General features: G+C 44.0%; 1 protein-coding gene across 7 annotated transcripts in view; it reads right to left on the bottom strand.

Annotated features, from left to right (window-relative positions):
* Nucleotides 1–247: 247 nt before the first annotated feature.
* Nucleotides 248–23,095, bottom strand: part of esrrb (estrogen-related receptor beta) — a 44,274-nt gene continuing 21,426 nt past the window's right edge. For 5 of the 7 annotated variants that reach the window (XM_085143909.1, XM_085143910.1, XM_085143911.1 and 2 more), the window contains 5 exons: nucleotides 21,926–22,051; nucleotides 16,027–16,137; nucleotides 15,379–15,540; nucleotides 6,462–6,731; nucleotides 248–3,525 (listed from right to left, as the gene is read on the bottom strand). In XM_085143909.1, the coding sequence (XP_085000035.1) occupies nucleotides 3,281–3,525; nucleotides 6,462–6,731; nucleotides 15,379–15,540; nucleotides 16,027–16,137; nucleotides 21,926–22,051 (914 nt within the window). In that variant the 3' untranslated portion in view covers nucleotides 248–3,280. The remainder of the gene's footprint in view (nucleotides 3,526–6,461; nucleotides 6,732–15,378; nucleotides 15,541–16,026; nucleotides 16,138–21,925; nucleotides 22,052–23,095) is intronic. The other 2 variants (XM_085143904.1, XM_085143908.1) reach the window with 1 other exon arrangement.

The raw sequence follows: 23,095 nt of genomic DNA, 5'->3' as shown, positions 1-23,095 counted from the left end.
GCTCTCAATGTGTGTGTGTGTGTGGAAAGGGGGTATTTACACCAAGCAGAGGACAAGGTTAGGTTAAGTTGCTACACTGAATTAAGTAGATACACAACAGCGACAATGCTGTGAACACACACACACACAAAAACCTGTAAAAAACTGTCACCCTTAAACATTACCATCCATGTGAAATTTCCTTCAAAGTTTTACTCGACAGACTTTTTAAGCCAGAACACAAAATAATCACAGAGGTCGGTGAGTATTTAATTCATTGATCCTTTACCTTTTTGAAAATCAAAACATAAAAGTTACACAGATATTGGTGATTTCAACGATCAGAGATATCAATGTACACCATCGCCAAATGATATATTTCACATCATAAATACTCACAGCGCAGAAGCAGCAAATCAGTCACCTGCTCCTGTCTGCAGTTTCATCATCGAGGGACCAATTCTGACAAACTGATGTTCATATAAACACACACTTGCTTAGTAACCAAAACGTGGGGGTCATGCCCACTGACGGCCACGTCGTATGGTCGATGTGAACGCATGCTTTACCTTTACAAAGAGATCTATGAAGAATGACAGGGAGGAGGAGATGTACAACTACAAATGTTTTGGCAGGAGCACTGCGGGAGAGAAGAAGTCTTTGATAAAAACATGGATGGCTCAGGTGTGTCACAGACGTGAGGATGATAAAGACCAGAAAGTGCTGAATCAGAGAAATATTGACAAAATGATAATGAGGTAGTAGTCAGCAGGGCGCTGCATACTTCTTTTTTTTTTAAGTGGTATTTCGGCAACCTACTGGATTGACGCTGATATATTTACACACTTAGACACAGCTTCTAATGTAAGACATGTTTGTCTTTTCCTTAACATAGTGTCATATTGCAAGGTGAAGAAAAAAAAAATCAAATTGAGTTTCTTATGGCTGATCATCTTAGGCCACTACAAATTTCTATTTGTCGAGATTTTCTGCAGATGCTTTCATTAATGCCGCGCTTTCACTGAAACAAGCACAAAAGTCATCAGTGGAGCAAATCAAATACAGTTCTGATATACAGGATACATGTTACTGATTAGACGGATTTAGAATATGTCACTTAATTGCTTACAAATTCTCCAAAACCTAAGTAAAAGCATGCTTTTAGCATGGTTTCAGTCAGAATTGGTCCCTGTTGTATTGCACAACAGTTAAAACAAGTCAAGTTGGTAATGTCACCCTTTACAGCGGAGCTCGTTTACTCGATGGCGGCTAGCTCAGGTTTTGGAATTGGGCGGGAAAATTTGGAGAGGGAGTGGGCGGTCAACCTTGGTTGCACGGCCAATCAGACTGCTACTTAAAAAAAAACGTCATGGCGACGGCTGGATCAGTGTTAAACACTGATATCACAAGCGTGGCGGCAACTCTACCCTCCTGCGATGTCAGGGATTCCTTTGATCGCGGTATCATATTGTTGTGACAGCGCCACAATTTATCACATCACATAAAATCCTTCAGCAGTCTAAGCATTCCCCCTTCAACACGTTCCCTCTCACACGAAGACCAGTGGCATGACTCCAGTGGACTGGACTACAGTGTTACTCACACCCAGCACAATGGACCTACAGCTAAACACAGTGGGGGTGGGGGATCTCTCTCCCACCAGAGTTCACACCTTGCACTGACACGATGATGGGTTGCTGCTACCCGTTGTAGCATACTGACCCTCTATTTCTTGCATAGCTATTCACATGTACATATTTGAGCACCCCGAGCTCTTTCTCACTGACGTCTACCTGCCTCTCGGCCGGTGGGAGGGGTGCTGCTGGCCGTGGTGTCAACGCGAGGTCAAGAAGAAGTGCTCCACGTGTCTATCGTGGTGCGACACTGCGCACACAACCTCCTGCTGGCTTAAAAATAAACCAAGTGTGAAACGCCACAACCGCGACTCTGCACCTGCCATTTACCTCTGTTTCGTCGAAGTCCTATAAATGCAGGCGCAGCTATTAAAAGACGGGAGGCGTCTAAAATGGTGAGAGCAGATGCTGGGCACCTTGCTCCCAGTGTGTGGGATGACTCTGCCACAGGCTTAAAGAAGACCAAAATAGAGTGGTTGACATATGGGCCTCTGATTGTTTGAACACGGAATCTTCTGGACCTCTGCCACTCGGCATAAATCCTTTGATACTGCCACACCAAAACCCGCTGATTAACTTTCGCCTAGCCTGAATCAGGTCATCCATTTGCATGTAAAGAGGCAATTTCCAAAGGCTCAAACAATGACCAAATCTGAGGTTCAGTCTGGGGTTCATGGGCTTGCACGAGCAGCAGCAACACAAACCGCTTTGGAGAAGGAGAAACGGTGGTTAACCGAGGTACAGCGGCGTGTTCCACCGCTGAGACGGGGCTACGCAAATATGGTCTTTTAGTAACAGCAGCACTGAAAAGCGCACAAAAGATAGGATCTGAAGCTTGGCTCCCCAACGGCTCGCTTTATTGCTGAGTTACTACAGAATAGGAACAACTGACTATTGTACCTGCCTACGCTAGTTTGGTTAAACATGGGACCAGCGAGTCTTCCAGTCTGAGCATAGATCCACGACGATCACACGGCATAATGCTCTGGAGAGGTATATCCAAGGACATTTAAACTGATAAGAGTTCACATATAAGTAACCACTTTCATTCTCCCCCCCCCCCCCCACATTAGAAGAAGAACAAGAGAAAATGGCCACCAAGTTCACCAGACTTTGAACTGTACACTCAGTCTTTCAAATAATAAATATTTACATGTCCAGACCACAAAAAAGAAAATCAGCAGTTAGACAAGTAGGTGTGTTTATGATGGTTGACACCTCCGCTGTCTTCAGAACGTTTTTTTTTTTATTTTTTTGGAACTTTAAATTTTCTGAAAAAAAAAAGTCTTGTTATCAAGATCTGGCAACTACTTACTGAAGTAGTTGCCAGATGCTGAGCGGCAGAAGGGTCCTTCTTCATATACAGCATGACAACTGACAGTTAATTAACAAAAAAAAAATTATTACTGTACATAGTATTTCTTATATATTTTAAATTAATCTGCATCATTTTATATTTATACTAATAACCAAGTTTTGCATTTGCTCTTTTTTTTCCTTTTTTTTTTTTCTTTTTGTGTCCCGGGGTTCCAGGAAGAGGAGGAGTGAGAGAGGTCAGTCTCCATCCTGCCTAGCAGATTCAGCAGGGGTGTCTCCCTCTCTCCTGAGAACCCTCAGCCTTGGTTCAAGTCACTTTCTGTTGCCGCAGCCAATCAGCCACCCTCCGATCAGACCTTGGCTTCCAGCATCTCCAGGAAGAGTTTGTGCATGGGCACCTTGCCCTGCACTTTGATGCTGTAAAAGTGCTGCACAGCCTTTGTGGCTGTCTGCCTCAGCAGGGGCAGGGTCATGAGCAGTTTGCCAGCCCGTCGTGGGTCCTCCTGATGCTGGCTGCTCTCATAGTCCTGCAGGGCCTCGTGGAGCGCGTCCTGAAGCTTCTGGACTGCCTCCATGTCCTCTATGTGCATGGAGTCTGACAAAAAAAAAGGAGAGAAAGAAAAAAAGAGCATGAATATGATGGATTTTTTACATTTGAGAAGAAGAGGGGAAAGGGAAATTGTAAGAAATACAGTTTGCTCTTCTAGACGGTGGTAATGTAACAGCAGTCATGGGAAATAGAGTCTTCTAAAACAAAATAAAATCTCATGAGTGATCTTAACTACTCGGTCAGTTGCAGCAAGGTTAGGAACACATTATCAGTATAACTCACACCCTGACAAGATAAAGAATAGATCATAAAAAAAGAAAACACACACACACACAACATCTGCTTTGTTTTATTTATATATTTATTCTTTGGTGGATTGGGTAGGGTATTGATATGGCCCTTGACCAGTGGGACTGAAAATCAATGTTATCCTCCAGTAACAATAGCATGAATAGCATCCAATCTTTGCTGAGTGAGTACACATTAAACACCTGACTGTTCCAAAGGACAGAGTGTTTTCCAAAAAAAACAAAGGAAAAAAAGGGAGCTCCATTAGAGAATTGGACACCATAAACAAACGTGAGATGAATGCAACACTTCCTTTTGATACTGACTCCTGCAAAAAGGATGCGAAAGCGATGAATGTGGACGCGTGCATTTCAGAGTTTGCGCTGTATTATCGAAAAGTGTCCACTTCACTACATTCTCCTGCAAACAGCTAAAATATGACTCTCTCACTTTCTCTCTCAGCTTCAGATAGTCCAAATCTCTCCCACCTGGCATTTTTTTCTTTTAGAGCTGTCTGCAGTTTCAGTCTGGCTTCCCTCCGGTGTTCTTCGCTCCTATAACGTTTCGCTACAGTGCCACTGTTTTTCAAGCGATCCTCTTGTACATGGTGTTACCGTACTCCCCTCTCACTTTCGCCTTTTTCTGCTCCCACCTCTCTCAGGGACAGTCTAGGGGTCGCCCTTTCTTTCACTGGTTAACTGGCATCTGGCACTCAGGAGGCAGCATGTCATTGGCTGCCTGACTCGACTCACCTTGGCGGCGCATATTTTACCACACGGGACAATAAAAGGCAAAACAGATTTCAGGCTTCGCCCCAAATTCATTGACTGGAACAACTGTATTCCCAAGACCTTGAGACATTTCTCACCCTGACGGTTTTCAAATCCACAGTGGTAAAATGAAGTAGGTCGTTTTGTAAAGTGAATGTGGGAAAAGGAGGGGGGGGGGTGAAGGAGGGAGGGGATGGAAGAACAAAAGACTCAGATGAGGATGTGGTGTGACATAATTATCTCTTGTTCTTTTCACACAGGCTGCATTTCTACAAATCAAGCCAATTGTTTTTTCTTCTTTTCTTTTTCCTTTCTAGTTTCTCAGCAGCAAAGGCATGCACACACTCTAACAACCGACCTGACCGGAGCTGCGCTTTAAAGGAAGGTTTTGTCGAAAGAAGGAAAAGAAGAGAAAATAAAAAGAGGGATGGAGACATCTCGACAAATGGGAAAGAAAATGGGGCACGAGAGAAAGCGAGCAGCTTACAGACACTGGAGGAGGGGGCTGACTAAAATGTAAAAAAAAAACAACAACTTTGAAGAAACAATTTCCTCGCAATCCATCAGTGAGCCCACGTCGATCCGATTGATAAACTGCTAATTACAAAATCAATTGCTATGAATTTTCACAGCTGTCAGACAGAGGGGCTCCCAGGAGAGTGATCTCCCAGAGACCTTGTTCTAACGTTCTGGACACCCTCCACCTCCCCCTCCTCCCATTTCTCCTTCCTCCTCTCACCTCACCTCCCTACCAACGCTCTGTTATCTGAAAGCAAAGTCCAAGCATCAGCATTTTCGTTTTTCAGTCCCGGACAAAACAAGGGAAAAACTGGCCCGGTGACCCAGGCGTGGATTGATCAGAGGAGGACAGGTCCTGCCTCCTCAAAAAGGCGCCTGTCAATAGCGGCGTGCCGTCTTCGCACTGGAACAAACGAGCCCCATCACGCCCTGATACTCATTCCATTTGACTTAACACATTTTATTGACAGCCCCCTGCGCTCCTAATGAAATGCTAAATTTATCTCCCGTGGCTGCCGTGCCCTGCAGCTACTGTTATGGAGATGGAGAAAGAGGAGGGAGAGGGAGCGCTGGAGAAATACCACAACATTGAAGGTGTTCAATTAAAAAAAAAAAAAAAAAAACCTCCCTCCGTCCCTCTTTCTCGTACACTGGCCTTATCTTCTCTCCATCTCTCCATCTCACGCTCCAAACTAAAGGTTACACTGAAAAACTCATGAAAAACTAAGAAATGTCATTTCTGAAACTGTGTTAGACAAAACCCATATTACACTGACTAGTGTGCATTCCTCCGAGGTCCAGTCGGGGAAAAAGTAAAATGTCCTGAGTGAGTAATGCCCATGAGGATTTTTTTCAAGAATATTTTTAAACCTTCACTTTTGCTTAAGCCCAGAGATTGTGTACTTTTTAGGATAGTGTGTGTGTATTCATTTTTTTAATTCAGGTGAATTAAAAGCTTAAAATTTAATTGCTTCTGCTTATTACTGTATGGTTTATTAGTTGTTGTATGTCAAATTTGCACACTTACACTTTTTAAACAAAACGCAACAACAACAAAAAATGCAACTAAATATTTTAATTACAGACATGGCTTTTATTTTACAGTCGTTTTTAAATAAGTGGTTAAACTAAAGAGAAAGGTGATTTTTTTAAACAAAAATTAAAGGAAATGTTGGATTAAAAAAAAATTAGTTTTAAAAAATTATATATTTGGTTAAACAGAAAACTTTTCCCTAAAATTTTTAAATCAAATTATTAAAAACTCCAACTTTATTTATATTTTAATTTAACTCTTTTGAGGATTCGCTTTTAGTCTACATTAGTATAAAATAAAATGTATTTCAATAAAAACTCAAGCACACTCCATGTCATATATGATGCGTCACTGTGCTGAAGATAACCCACCTGAGTTGGCAAGAGCAATGGCTTTGAGGGTTACAAACTCCTCCTTCTCCACTTTGAGCTTCTTGTATTTGCGGACCAGCTGCAGGATGGACACGTAGAGGTCGAGCAGGCCCGTCAGCCGCGAGTGCTCCTCATCCATGATGTAGTCCTCGGCGTACACCAGCTCGTCTTCGTACGGCAACGAGCGGAACACGATGCTGAGGATGAGGATCTCCATCCAGGCGCTCTGCAGCAGACTCATCTGGTCTCCCAGAGAGAGAGTAGAAAAGCCTGGGCAGGAAGAGAAGGGGAGAACCTGAGCACAATCTGCAAGCTTATATTTCTAGTCAAATGTTAAAGAAAAGGACAAAAAAAGAGCAATTATGTGATGTACGGAATTTTATCTCTTCCACGATTTAGAAAAAGTCTTCTTTATTAGAGGGAAAGAAAGCTAAAACCGTAGGATGTCGGAGATGCGATCAGTAAAACAAATACACATGTACATGCACATGTTAGCGAGTGGTCTTTAATTTCAAATGCACAGTGCAAGGTCCTCTTTGAAGCTGGTGTCAGAGCACTTGAGTGGGCTTTAGTGTAAGTGAGGACAGTAAATCGGTGCAAAGGTCCGGGATACACAAAGCCATGTGGTTACCCCTTGTATCCTGTCACTCTTGTATTGGTGTGAGGGGGGATTAGCACCAAGACACATCCTCATTGGAGGGGTTGAGGACATGACACACACTGTGTAACAAGAGGAGGTGATGAGGGAATGCACACACACACATCCACGGAAGTGCAAGAAAACAGACATGCATGCATATTCAGATAAAGGCATCTACATGTATGCACATGAATGCATAAACGTAAAACGACGCACATCAAGAGACACAAACGAAGCCGGGGTCACACGGTGCAAGTCATGCCCAAAGGCCTGCTTAAACCCAGAGCCAAACTCTTCGACAGCAGTAGAATAAAGCTGAAATCGGCATGAGGACAATACACCTCCGTCTTTTTCGACCCCAACGCCACGACATATGCTCAGAATAGAACATTAAATCAAACAAAGTGTGAGATCCCTGAAAGATGAGCTGTGAGAAATTCAAACAAATTAATAAGAGCAAAAAAAAAAAAAAGAGAGCCAGAGAGGAATCGTCTCGTCCCTTTTTCCCTTCGTAGCTCCCTTTAGCTGTCAATAAACCGCATGACATCCCCCAACACTCCCCATATTCATTCCCCCCAATCTCCCACCCCCCCCTCCTCCTGCACAGCGTTCCTGCAGGCGCCTCATTCTGACAGCATATTAGGCTCTTCAGCTCCACCCCTGATTAATAAGATTGCTTTTACAAGTTTGCTGTTGCCACACTTGCGTAGCCGTTGTGTGATTTAAGGGCGATAGATTACAGTATTGACCGGAGCGCTCACTGCACCCGCATTCCACATTTTCTCTTAAATATAAATGATCTTACTAGGGTGCAGCCACCAACCTGATGTTTATCTCTTTCTGCCAGGACAACATAAACGCATAGACGCACACACACACACACACACACACACACGCACGCACGCACGCACGCATGCAGCTTAAGAAGAATAAGAGACATAATGAGGAAGCGTCAGAGAATGTGAAAAAGAAACAGGACGATGAGAGCGAGTGAGGGAGACGGGCGGAAAAGAAGAGCTGGGGAGAGAAGTACCCGAGTGTTCAATTTCCCTTATCGTGGTGATGACCACTGCAGGGGAAGAGCTGGAGGATACATTAATTAACAGATTGTGATCAGAATGTGAGGGCCTTCACATTTTGAAGGGGAATCAATAGTCAGTAAAATAGAGTGCTAACTGAAAGGTACCAGTGCCCTGCTGGACTGGTCAGAGGTTGTCTCTGAAGAGCCCAAATTAGACCCAACAATTCAAACTGCCAGAAGCACTCACAACACTTTACTATTATCAGTGAAGGCAATAAGCCATATTTTAAAAAGGCCTGTGCCATTACACACGTATCCAGACAGCATCTTAAAACTCTTTGTTGTGTTATTTCCTTGTCTGCATACGTGGCCATTATGTCGGACAGAATGTGGACTGGCCGGAGCAAAATTGTCATGCAAGCGTGGACGTGGTCTTGATTGCCGCATCAGGTTGGCATCACAATCACAGGAAAAGGCTTTGTGTAGCCTTTTAATGCCAAGGAGGAGTGAAGCGGAACTAAAGCGCTGTTCCCAATATGACAGCTCGTGTGAAGGCCTTGTTCAGGGCTCGCTGAAGTGGCTTTGGAGTTGTTCTGATACAACAGACACCTCTCAGCCATATGCACACATGCGGCTCCAGCAGCCTACAATTACCTTTGACGCTAAAAGTCCTTGAATTTAATCCAGTGTTGTGAGATGGAGAGGTAGTGTTTTTCCCTTGCTCCATTCTCTCTCTTCAAGGCCTAAATTATCGCTCCAAATGGGATCTCATGTCGTTGCCTCGCCTTTTTCCACTCAATTTAATCGAGTAATGAAGTGACTTCCCGACTCCGCAGGTCACATGCCGCTCCGGCCGCCGCACTCTGAAGGTGGCCCGGTTAAGTGCCGTCGGAGTGGGTGATTTCCTCTAATGAAATATCAATATTTACATCTTCATTTCCAGCCCACTGCCTTGGCGGGGTTTGACCAAACATGACACAATATTGACCAAATCACAGAGGCCTGTCGGTGCGCTTGAAGGGCCTTTTCCACTCCACTGCTGAGTGCACCGGCAGCTTTCTGTCTGAAAGTCTTTGCGGCCGAGGAGATAATAACAATGCAGCTCTTGAGTTTCTCTTTGTTCACTTTGACTTAAGCACCCCGCTCAAATAGGGAGCATTTATATCTCAAAGAAAATGTTCACTTTCAAAATTCTCTGCTGCGACTTTTTTTTTTACACTGCTTTTGAATGAAAAACTCAATCGAGACAAAGGAGCACAAATAAATACGAGTGATAAAGAAACAGCACCGCATAATGGCCCACCTAATTGTCAACTGCATCATCATTAATAGCTCAAAGGGCAAAAATCAGACCACTAAAGTCCAACAACAGAAGCCAAAACCATCATCTCCTCCTTTATCTCCCCAAAAGCCCTCGGCTGTGAGCAGGAGGGGGCAGCCCAAACCTACAGACGGCTGCTTTAAACCCCTTGCAGAGATTAATCAGAGCACTGTTTCATCTGCCAGAGCACAGGACGGTCCAAAATGAAATGCTGGAGATTTCTGTTGAGCTGGAGTTCATATTCTATTAATTTATTATTGTTTCCCTCTCCCCGAGGGCCATTAGCGTGGGTAATAAAAAGAGATGTAATTACGAGGCACGGTGGCCCCCTCCAGCTGCAGCCCCCTCGTAACTCAACCTCAATCAGACAACAGAGCAGACAGAGCGAGGGAGAGAAAAAGAAAAAAGATGGCAAGCGGGAGAGAGGGAGGGAGAGAGCTAGAGAAATGGGGGATAAAAGAGAAGAGAAGATATGGGCCAGGGAGGAGGGAGATAAGGAAGAGAGAGAGCAAAGGGGGACCAGAGCATAAGGGAAAGAGAAAAAAGGAGATAGAAAGAGGAAAGAGAGTAATTCTGGCTGGACAGGGGCTGATCTATCATGGCCAGATATCAGAAGGACAAGCAGGCCCTGAAGACTTCTGCCCAGCGGCAATCTCACCTCAGCCAAGTCAAGTGCTCTCTGGGCTCCAGTTAGAGTAAAACTGCCCCTAACAGGACCCCAGAGGTTGAGCACGTCTTTCTTTTTTCTAACCTCAAACTGGGCTGAATGATCACACTGCCATAAGCTTATTCTATATCAAAGCTTTTTGTTGTTGTTTTGTTTTATTTCAGATAACAGTTTAAAAGGGGGAAAGGACTGGGGAAAATGTGCGTGCACCTCTGCTTTGCATGGATTCTTGTCACTTCCAAGTGTGACACACAAGACATACAAGCAATATAGGAAGAAATGTCCATTTTGAGCAATTTTGCAGATGGCGCAAACTCGTCTTCATGGACCTTTGTGCATATAACTCGCATGCCGACTATGACCCTTTTTGCATTTATATGACGGCGTCAGGAAGATCCAATCAATAGCAGCTCGGTAATAAATTGCTGTGCTTGACGTAAATAATTTGACCTGAAATCCAGCCACATGTACAACACAGACAGCTCAGTTTGCTGCGAGCTTTCCCCGGACATTGATTTGATGACACAAAATGCTGCTTTTTTTAAAAAAAATTATTGAGTAAAGTCTAGTCAATACAAGCTGACTAGGTGAAAAAGAGGTTGATGACTGAAAATTAATTGCGTTTTCAGGAAGCGCCTATCAGCCTTCTTTAGACATGATAACCAGCCCATTACCCCATTGTAAGTAGCTGGAGAATGGGGTGATTTGACCAGCAGCCTGTGAATGTTATGAGGTTGAAAAACGCTAAATACAGTAATCCCCTTGTTTTAATCTGCACCCTATAACCTCCTGACCCGGGCAGCAAAGTCTTTAGCTCTCCCCAGGGTCCCACTGGCCACTACTGACTTTACATATCTCTTAGCCCCAAAGACCAGGACGAATCAGGTTTTAATCATTGCTATAATTACACATAATTTATCTCCACTGCCATCAAGTAACACTGCTTAATGAGGTATGTCTCTCTGCTGATCATCACTTAAAGGCACATCGGCAAAAAAGATTTCACACAAAAAGATTATGCACACTTGTTAAAGTTTAAGAAAGTATTTACATTTTATCTATTTTTGTCATTAAAAATATGTATATACATACATATATAACAACGCCGGATGTACCTAGCTATACATCTGTCACAATAACTAAACAAGCTTGGCTTCCTGGTCCTGCACACTGTTGGCTTCCTGTCCCCCATCTCAATCTCCCTGCATGAGATTGGGGGTTTCTGCCTTCCTTCCACTCTCTGACTGGGTTCAGGCCTCAGCATCCACCTGATTGCTCAATCTATCTTTATCTCCTGTGTTGAAGCCTACGTCAGAGGGTAAATTGAATATACTAAGAGCTGTCTGTTGGTGTCTATATTTAATAAAGTGCACTGATGAGGTGCTGATTTATTGCCAGGCAGTATTCACACTCTATTACAAGGAGATTACGCAGCTCGAGTGGGATCAGGCTGGCAACACAGTAAGTAGATTTTACAATTTAATGGCAAAGAGAAAACAGGAGCCCGGGAGGAGGGGGGGGTGGTGAAGGAGGCTAGGCGACTATAGTGGAGGGTTGAGCTGACAAAAACAAGACAACGTACAAGAGGCGCAATCTTTTTTCGACATCGGTGCCTCCGTGCTAACAAATAACGCGCCAGGCAGTTGTCTGTCAGACGCAGAAGCTGATGAACTGAAATCCAATAAAGCACAGACGATGAATATTCCCAAAACACCAGCGATGAAAAGAACAATGCAAACTAGTCTGATTCATTAGGTTCCTCTGGCCTGAATCTAATACGAGAAAATCCTTTGCGTGTATATTTTATAATAATTCATTATAATTAAAGCTGTGTGACAAATGAATTTCTTAACGTTACAAATGTAAACAGACCTGAGAAATAAACAATCCTCACTCAGTGTCAGCCAACATCACTTTATTGTTTAGGTGATACCCATTTATGTATCCAATTGGCACCCGTCACACTGCGCACACTATTTACGTTCCTTTAGTCTACCTATACAATTGTCATGCATCTGCAATCCGCTTTGCAACCCACATCCACCTTAAATCCTTTGACTATATTGGTCCTGACTGAAACGTGTTTTCTTTGTATGGTGCAAAGTAGGACAGTGTCAGTGTTTGCTTGGCCCTTTAGCCCTGAGAGAACTCCCAGCTGAAAACACTCGGAGCTGGGAAGCTGGGAGGTGAGCTGGCAAGCACCAAACAACGAGCACCTTTTGTATAAACAACAGGCACGGCACTCTTTACATATGAACGCATGACATTCCCACTGCGGGTGTGAAGGCATGTGGGGAAAGCACAGGGTTATGGGGGGTTACACTTGAAACTCACTACTGCTGAGGAAGGCAGCAGTGTCAAGTTTGGTAAGCAGGTTCTAGTGTACTGAAGTGGTCAGGGCACTTAGTTGCTCACTAAACGTCTTGGACAGAGGAAAATGCAGCTCTAAATTGATGGAAGGGACCAGAAGGGGTGGCCAGAGGATTGCTGTGTGTGTCGAAGGTTGTTAGCACCTTAGGAGCAACAAACCATCTGTCAGCGTTGCCCTAACACTATTCCTAATGACCCCGTGGCCCTAAGGCAACAGCCGTGTTACTTTGTGCTGCCATTTGGAGCAGTGACACAAGTGTCTAAAAGCTCAGCGGTGATTATCAGTTAATTAAAGATGCTCTTCAGATGAAGGCAAGGCTGCAGTTTTGCAATGGCAAACCTGTTAAAAAGGACTGATATGTGACACCACGCTGATCTGAACAACTGAACGTGTTCTTATTTCGCCTAAAATTGCAGAATTCTGTAACACCTGAAAAGAACTTCACGTATGTAAGCCGACCTTTCACGGCCAAAATAACAAAGTCGACATCGGAGCCTGTAAGGCAGATATCGGCTCCACTAATGATACAGCTTTGTTATCCTCCAATTGTCCTCCCATTAAAACCCAATAGGGCTACTCTTCCGCCACTTTTGAAACTCGTTCCAAATGTTAGCTGAAAATAGGAGAAATTAAAAATCAATCGGGAGAAGGTAACTGCCAATTTTCATGACATTTAAATTGTTACACTCAGACTTCAGTTGCTGGCCCATCTGTCAGTGGCCTAATCAATGTGGTCTACTTCATAATGAACAGTTAATCTCTTTAATTCCATTGCCCAAGGCCACAAAAATCTATCAGGATACAATCAGCAGGTTTTTTCCCCTCCTTCTCTTCCCTGTCGTAGCTGGAGAAGAGAAATATAGTAGGAGCGGAGCGTGGTAGGCTGCCCTGAGGTACCGCTGGTGCATGCAGTGTTAGCGCATGGAGTCTCGCTCAACCAGTGAACCGTCTCTGATCAGGTTCAGCCATGTACAACTCAATTATGCAGCCATTTCATGGCCAGAGGACACCCACTGCCCTAATGCAGACACGGACCGAGCACTTAGTTGAAGTGGAACTCCTTTTTTTCCCTCTTAAATTGTTATTTAACAAGAATGAGTGTGGTTTTACGAACAAAAGCATTAAAACGTGGCCACAAACGAAACCAGTGTCGAGTCTTCTTCAGAAGCAGATGAGAAAAATCTGCTTCTGTCTTGTCAACGTGCAGCCAGTGCAGATTATTTAGTGCAAATCACTTAGTGCAGCTATAGTACCACGCGCCGGCTCACAGTGGAGCACACAGTTGGGCTTAGTGCTTCGGGTTTTGGGTTAAATGATCATTATCGCCACATTTGGAATGACGAGTCGTCAGCTGCAATCTATGGGGCAAATCCCATTAACGTTATGAATCTATCCACTGTACAATACGTGTTAGTATAATCTGATTAGCAACGTTTCAACACCATGACACACAGAATCCGAGTAAGCATGTACACATATTAAAATGATGAAGCATTTCAGGGATGCGAGATAAAACCTTTAATACTTGTATATTAGTGTTTTTTAAATAATTGGCTAAAAGGACCATCTATGAAGAAGAAACATTTCTGACTCTGAACAATACACACTAATACACACTCTTTATTCTCTCTAAATGCAAGTTTGCACTAGTGAAGATTCTTCCTGTCTGTACTCTACAGTCAGCCTGGGAATGCTGTCAATTTTGTGCATGTCTGCGCTGCTGGTGTAATTTTTGGGTCACAATGATGAGAGTGTGTTATCGGGTCAGCTGTGATCCAGTCCTGAGTAAGCTCCTTGGTTAAACTCTCAGTCTGCTGACCATGCATGGCCTGTGGGGAGTGATCCAAATGGTTTAGTCGCGTAAGGGACTGGGGCTGAGGCCAGGGGCTGGGACCGTATCCATCTCTAATCTCCTTACTATCAGATCTGTACCTGATTAATACCCCTTCTTCTGAGAAGTACTCTAATACCTATCGGTACACAATGCACCACCCCGAGGTCACTAAAAGTCCACTTTGTATCAGTCAAAATAAATAAACTTTTCATGTGTGTGCCATGCGTAGAGTGTGCATATGTGTCGGCGTTGTAATGATGCCGTGCATTTCCTGCATGCTGACAGATGTATGCCTGTCCAAGTTATGCTGATGAGAAGAAGAGGTTATGGCGTTGGCTCTGAGGGACACATTGATTTAGTTTGTTACCGCTTTGTCTCTACAGCACTGCAGTGCTACAGAGTTATAGGGGTCAAGCAAAAGATCAAGCGGGAATCTGCTTTAGTTGCCAAAAAAGAACAGCTAAACAACATGTACTCTGTCAAAATCAGAGGAAAAACTCACAAAGGAAGCAAAATCTCTGCTGATGTGAGGTGGCCTATCCTCAATTCAACAGCCTCTTATAACCTAACACCTCCTCTATCAGAATGTCTATGGGGCAAGGAAGAAACATGATTATGCCCATCAATAATTCAATATGTGTGCGTGTGTGTGTGCTTGCACTTGTGTGCATTCATGTGTGCATATGTGTGCCTGTGTGTGATATGATGTCTTGTTTGACTGGGCAGGTCCCCAACTTTGCTCTTAATCTCCCCGGTGATTACAACATACAATGGCACCGGGTCTGTGTCCCCCCTTCTCCATTGAATGGAGGGATTTAAAATGCACTCTATTGATTTGTTTCTCGCACAGCGATGTCCATTTTGCACACCCCTCAATCCTCCCCGCACCCGGAGGCTGTATGAGCTGCTGTCATTAATTATCTACGTGTGAGTGCATGCTTATTTTCACAGAGCATGTTTAAAACTGGGGGCAAAGAGAGATGAAAGAGGAAAAATAAAACAGTATTGAAAAAGAGCATGCCTTGAAGTAAGACAATAAGAGAATATTTTATATGTATTTTACCTGGGATGTGTTTAGCCCAGCCGATTATGACCACCAGCTCGCGGTCAGCCAGGTCACAGAGCGTGGTCAGAGCCTTGATGTCACTCTCCGGCATGGTGGGGTCAGGCATGGCATAGATCTTCTCTGGCTCTGCCACCAACAGGTGAGACACTATCTTTGTGACTGGATAGAAGAGGAAGGAGGGTCGGGGTGTCAAAAAAAAGGAGAGGTCAAAGGTTATTTCACCGTAATGCTTAGAGAGGCACACAGATGTGCAACACTGATATGCATATCAACATGACGAAACAGTAGCATGGTGGTCCCACCTTCCCCTTTTTTTGCCTGTGTGTGTGAAGGAAACGCCACATTGTGCAAAGGAAATTTACAGTGTGCAAAAAACGTGTGAGACAGGAGTGTCCTCAAGATCTCTCACTCTTTAATATCAGTCATCTGTTCAGAGACTTATCGTAACTCGGCTCCGAGCAGAACAATAGGTGGCCTATATTTACAACAAACGAACTCTCAACTGTCCAAACATGCAACATGACGGAGGAACGCGAGTCTGTCCTAGAATTTTATCTCAGTTTTACTTGCTTGCTCGCCTGGTAGAGGAGAGGCAGCGGAAGAAAGAGACAATGGGCTATTGACGGGGGGTGGGGGGGTACTCACGAGGCTTTTTGGTGGGAGGAGGGAGCGTCAGGCCCAGGTACGGATTGTTTTCTGTGTCCAACCTCCTCTTGTACTTCTGTCTGCCCCCTCGCACACGGTCCAGACGAACCCCTAAGAAAGAAAAGATAAGACCGCCGTGTAAATTGTGATGAAGTTGTAAAGACATAAATATAGGATTATGGTTCAAAATCACACCCTCACATATTCTATATTATAATATATTAAAGTAAATGTGAGGTACAGTGCTGGCCTTTAGCTTGTATGTAAGAAATATAAAAGGACTACGTAGAAGTATAAAAATGTGTCCGTGTGTATGAGCATACTTTCAGTGTGTGTCTGTGTGTGTCTGTGTGTTTGTGTGTGGGGATGTGTCAGAGTTGCGGCAGGCTTCCCATATGTGGTCCATGCCTGGCTGGTCTACTGTGACACAGCTGAGCCCAGAGCAGGTCTAAACATATGAATATTTAACGCAGGGTCAATGATCTCACAGACTGGCCCTCTAATTATTTAGCTTTTGGGGTGAGGCAGACTGAATACTAATTAGCTGCCAGCCACTTGCCTCTTTGCTTGTGTGTGTGTGTGTGTGTGTGTGTGTGTGTGTGTGTGTGCGCGCGCGCGCTCAGGTGTGTCCTTTTTCAATATCCACAAACAGCAACTTAACCAGCCAACAAGCAAAGACATAGTCACACATACAGTGTACAAAGCATCCACTGTCATACTGCAGATAGATAACTAGGTATTGCTTTCCAATAAAAGACCCTTATTTCACCCCTCTTTCACAGGAGTAGCACCGAGGCCTTATCATCCGCAGCCACACCTAGGGGGCCAGGTTCCACACTGATACTGTAAATGTCAAGCTGGCCTCATCATAACATAAGTTATTTATTATCTCATTATTTGATAAGAATGTTTCTATTAAGATGTCTTTTCTATTCTATTAATTTTCAACATTGTAAACATATTTCATCTGCGCCGTTCTATTCATTTGATGCCACTCGGCAGGTATTTGGCCATTTAATGAAATTGTATGCAAACATTTATATCCTGCATGCCCTTATTTGGAATTGTGTCACTGCCACCGGACAGTCTAAACATACCAGCTATCTTAATCCAGCTGAGAAGGAGAATCTGTTCAATTTACCTTGTATGCATAATGTAACACCCCCCCCCCCCCCCCTTTACACAGACGTGCAAACAAATTTAATACTAAAGGTTGGATGAGGAAAAAGGCTCAATGAAATTCTTGCGGTGGAGGAGGAGTTAATTTGTCAGCCTCCCGTGTCCTTTGAGTGAACAACACCCGCAGCTGGAGCACTTCCTTGATGATTTCATCACTTTATAACAGGGAGGACGGTGTCAAACCTGGGCATTGTGTGGCCACTGCAAATGAGCCTAATACAATTTGCCCATCAGCAAGTGCTCTTGGAGAGGATGAGTTTGGATGTGTCCCATGCGTGGCGATTGGAGGTCGCCCGGTGAACGGATGGGGAAAGGGAAAATCAGATGATGTAAGATAGAAGTGGTGGCCTTCATTTAACAAAGAGGAATTCAGCAGCAGATGTATGCAAAATAGCTGATTTTTATATACAACAGACACAAAGCCCTACTCGCTCTCTCTGTGAATGGGGAGTCCAGTAAGTTGTATTATCATGTAACTATAAAACAAAGATTTTTTTCTACTTATATAAATTATTTGATTCCCTAGAAACACAAATCTGATTAGGACTGTCTTTCAATTTCCTGACACTGACAACCTACTAACCTAATTACCCCCAACTCCCAGCAGAGCCTTATCCTTCCCAGTGAGTACCAGGGAATCATCTGACATCAACTACCTGTATTTCATGCACAAGCGTGGATACTTGGTGACAATTTATTTTTTATGTGCATTGTATCAAGCAATCAATTCTGGCAGTGTTGTGGGCTACTGCTTAAAAACTTTCTGCATTAGCTAAAACACCGTTATTCTTGGATGCATGTCACTGTCAAATGTGCTATCACCACTTTCTACAGTTTCTTCCGGCTCTCCAGATGAGCTTGGCTGCTGCCAGGTGGCAACGCTTCTGCTCTCCATGTTCCTCTCCGCCGGTGAGTCGTGTGGCTGTGTCAGCCAGCATAAAGCCAACTACGGAGGTAGATGGGTGCCTCTTTTAATTAGAACAGTCCTGGCCATAATTAACAGATGCTGACAGGAATTAAAGCTCCGCACTAACCTGTCTCATTTTACTGTCCAACAGGGCCAGACACAGGCAGAGAGGAAGAGAGAGTGATTAAGAGCAGCCAGACAGATTCATTCACTCATGCTGTCAGGTACTATAGCCAGGACTTTTATAGGGGCCTTTGCGAGGTTCATATGCCCCTTTGGTGACGCTTTAAGCGCTCTGACTCTGGCCAGTCTGTTGTGCTCCCTCCAGAGTAAACAGTAGGTGCGTTATAAATGTGCAAAGCGAGTTGAGTGCCACCTCATCCACAGTCATCTTGCTGTTTTATGGCCCACTACACAGTGCGGCAAGGGTAGCAGCGGGTGAGCTCGGGTATCATCTCTTCAAAGGAGGGTGCTCGGGGAGGGGGCTTTTGGCCAAGGCGGCTGGCATTTGTGCACGGATTAGCACAGGCCTCGAGGTGGGGGCTGGGGCCAGCTGACCTACAGCTCTTCTTTCTCTCCAAAAACAATAATAATCCCCTTCCGAGCACACTCCTACAAAAGGGCCTGTCTTCACTCACTTTATGCGGTAGGGGCCCTTATTTTGAGTCCCTCACCTGTTCTGGGTGTCTCTCCCTGGGGAAAGTGTCAGGATGTCTGGGATGGTTGGCAATGCCAAGGGGGGCTTAGGCGGTCCCTATTTTAGCTGGGAAAATCAGAAGGCCACATGGCCTTTCAAGGAAGCCGCCCGCTAAACTGCCGTCAGCACTATTTCAAAAGGGCCCTCGTTGCCAGCTTTGCATGCTTCTAAGTGCATCGCAGCATTTTTAATCACGAGTGGTGATGAGCAGGGGTAGCGGAAAAATTGTCACGCATTGCCCCCCGTCCTCATCTGCTGACCCCAGAGGCTGCCATAGTGACACCCTTGTCACATACTCCATTTACAGGTTAGCTACAGTATCCCTCGTGAGCTGACATCCTTGCTCGTACTGCTAATTGAAAAGACTAAACGGCACTTAAACCTCACTTCAGAGTCTAAATTAAACTGTTGAAAAAACATTTCAAGTGATGTTTGCCACAGTGGAGGCCTCCTATTACTTACTTATAGATCTTAGAAGCAGACTGGATTCATCTTACTGGTACACACAACTTTGAAGAAATGACATTTAGTACTTTAATTCACTAAACATTTTCTTTTTCATTTGTATGTTGTGCGTTTTACTATAACTGACTGTTAGAGCTTGTTCTCTGCATGAAAATGTATTGCATATCAGTACAGACACACTCCTTTGTTCAGCAAATCAGCAAATCTTCACAGCTGTCGCACTGCTTCCTTGCAAAACCAGAAGATTCCTTTAACACACAGTATTCCAAAATTAGGACAATGGAACAAAAAGCTATTGTCTTTGGTCAATGCTGTGGATGTGCAGATAAAAATATATATTAACTTTACAGAAATGGTCGATTTTCTTGAGCTCTGAGCAGCCAGTAAGACTAGAAAAAGCACTATGTAAAATATACCTGTCCATTCTTGTATGTGGAGGCATGTACAGTAGTGTGAGTGTGCGAGAGAAAGGAAGTCGTGGTGGACAGCAACTGCCACTGAATGATGTCAGTCTAATCTCTCAATACTATCTTGTCTTCTCTCTTGCTCTAAGCTCTGATCTGTTTCCATTGATCAGAGGAAAAACCTGTTGCATCTGACATTTGATTAGTCTATTGATCACTTCCTCCTTTACACAGTCAAGGGAAAGTACAGCTACTCAACACAAGGTTCAGGCAGGCCCCCTGTAATCGGACTGCTGATCTTCCAAGACCATTTTCCTTATGCCTCCTATCCGGTTTCCAATATTGAAGTGCCAAATGTGGCTTCAGTGGCTTTGCTTTCACAGGTGTACCCACACAGAACAGAGACGTGAAAACTTAAGTTGTTTTATTTTTTTGTTTAAATCCAGTGAAGGATTTAAACTTATGTTTCTTTTGGGGGGGGGGGGGGGGGGGGGGGGGGGTCAGCAATGCACTTTGTTGGGACTATTAAGTTATAATTAGGCAATTTTCCATTGAGACACAATGTGACCTTTCTGCAGTAATGAAAGTAAGTTGCAACCAGAGTCACATGAGCGGTTGCCACCATTTCCTGAGCCGACGGCTTCATTGAGCTTACAGTCGGCACAGACCACGTGTCTCTCTTTCCATTTAGTCTTGGTGACACAGCCCCAAGACAAGAGCTTAAGCAAACGCTCGTTTTCTTAGTCACAGCCAGCATGTTTCATAATTTCGACTGTGACAAAAATCAGTTATATGAGAGGGATCTGTGAACACCAGCACATGACTTTAATCACGCACAGTGACAATGATGACAGCCACTATGTAAAGGAGGAGAATCATTCTTATTCTGATAATGTGCTGAGTACACAGAGGAGTGCATTAGAACCTCAGGCTTAGCCGTACTCTGCATATTCGGGTTTTACGCTCTTTTTTAGGCTGACCTGACACCAGTCATTCATTTATAGCAACGGCTACATATTTTTGTAGTCTCTTATTCTCCAAGGTGATATATTGGCATAAATTTTTCATCAGATAGTAATGCGATTACTCTGTCATTCTGGCATTGAGGCTTTATCTGGCTGTGCACAGTCCAGCAGATTCTGTTACTGGGTTGGGATCCATACGGGCTACGACTCCGGCTTCAGGTCGCGACTGGGTATGTATGCATCTATAAATCCCCCACTCTCCAATAGAAGAGAATAATGGGATGAATAAAAGCAGAGTATATAAATTTCACGGAGTTTGGCAGAGAATTTAAAAGTGGACGTTTTAACTGGATTTAATTTATCTTCGATTTCGGAGCTCTTATCTGGCAAAGCATTTATACCACCGCCCAACCGTGAGGGATGAAAAAACCTACCCTTCCTGCTTTTATCTGCACTTAAGAGAGAAGCAAAATAAAAATGAGTGAAAACAAAAACAACACTGCTTCCCTCCAGATGTTGTCATTTCTATGTTATTTGTCTATCTTTTATTTTATTTTATATTTTCAAGCAAACAGCAAATGATAAACTGACAGAAACAGAAAGAGTAAGGGAGGTGAAAACTCACCCACTAGTGCAGTGGGATGAGGGAGAGTGGACAGGTGCCTCCGCTAGAAGAGCAGCCAAGGTTTGTGTCTCGGGGGAGTCAGTCAGTGGGGAAAGGGAGGGGGAGAGAAAACCAGCCAGACAAATCCATCGGAAGCATGTTTAATTGTCACTGAATTCCCTGTTGGCGTGACTTTAAAAAACCATCCACAGGAAGAGAGCTGAGATGTTCGGAAAACATTTAGTGGATCAATATGCCAGGGAGAGCTGAGACTGTTGCGGGTGTGTGCTCAGGGACCTGGCCTGAGCCTTTCCAAGTGGAATACTGTTACATTTCTATTACTCAAAGGCAGGGATCAACCTATTCAGCATATTTCTGTCCCCAACTCAACTGCACATTATTTACTGCTGTGTGGATAGGAGGGGGAGGACAAGGGGCTGGGAACTGTTGTGCCGGGAAGCTAGTTTTATGCATTTCTCACCGTGGAAATGCATAAAACTAGCTGCTGCAGGAAAAAATAACATGGGCCTTCTTGGTGGGTCATAAGACATCAGGCACGCGATGATGATGTATTCGACTATTGTTGATCTGATCAATTGTTTTTGTTTAAAGTGTGTGCTTCTATGCTACAAAATCTATGCTACATGAGTGTGTAAGAATAATAAAAAATGTTCTTACTCTTCTTACCTTCTTTGAGCATCCCCACTTTGAGGCATTTCATGAAGCGACAAGCCTGACATGATTTGCGTCTCCGTTTTGTGATCTCACATTCATTTGTGGCAGGACAGCTGTATTCTATGTTACCTGTGAAGAAGAAGAAGAAGGAGAAGCACAGCTTAGCACCAATGCCATATTCAAATAACGAGTAGAGTATAAAGTACAAGCATTTTGGACCTGATGCTAAGCTGGGTGCTCCCAGTAAATGCAGAAAACACCATCATTGTGTTTAGATGGTCTATTATATAACAACCACTCTGGTATGGGCACCTGTTAATCATATAGATTCTTACAGAACCAATTTCTATGTGTCCTCCAGTGTGTGGAGTACCTTCTAGCACTGAGGTCCAGAGTCTGAGGAGAGGCGGTGGGGGCAAGGAGTAAAGGGCAAGGGGTTAGGGGTGGAGTGAAATCTAAAACAGTCCTTTAGGACCGTTCAGCAGATGCCACTCTACTGCAACACTAAATTGGTCTCATTAATTCTGTGCATGTCCCCTCCAGGCCCCGGGCGCAGGCCATGTCCCTCTGCGCTCAGAGGGGCCTGCCACTGCTTCAATAGCAGGCTAGAGAGCCAGACACACTGCCCCTGACCACTTTACATAATACTCCTGCAGACCCAAACCTGTTGTTACCACTGTTGCCATTGTTGACTATTTACATAGTGTACAGGCAAGAGGCCTTATGCATTATTCAGCTGCAGCGTCTGATTCCAGGACGGAGCAATGAAAAAGAGTTTCATTGCTACACAATAAAAGCGCCGGTTCCGCACTACTCTAGCATTAGCAATAGGAAGGGCAGGGTATGTAAGGCAGTTCCTCCGCTGCTGCCTGATTCCCTACATTTTACTGCATTCGGGGGTTTTCAATAAAGGGTTTCAGTGTAATGGTTGCTTCGGCCTAGGAATTTGAATTATCCTCATCTTGAGTGGGCTTTTAGCTTGAAGGATTTTGACATTGATATTTTCTAAACTTTTCTTTTAACCTATTGTTTGTCTTTTCCAGTGTAGTGCTGAAATAGACTGACGTCTAATGTCAGAATCGAACCTAATCGTTATAATTCCCACAACATAAACATCCTCATCCATTAAAGTGCATCTAAGCAAACAGGATGGCAGCAAACGTGCTCTCCACC

This window comes from Neolamprologus multifasciatus, chromosome 19 (genome assembly GCF_963576455.1).
Source record: "Neolamprologus multifasciatus chromosome 19, fNeoMul1.2, whole genome shotgun sequence".
NCBI lineage: Eukaryota > Metazoa > Chordata > Actinopteri > Cichliformes > Cichlidae > Neolamprologus > Neolamprologus multifasciatus.
Note: the sequence above shows the minus strand (reverse complement) of the source record. Positions and strands in the feature narration are given on the sequence as shown.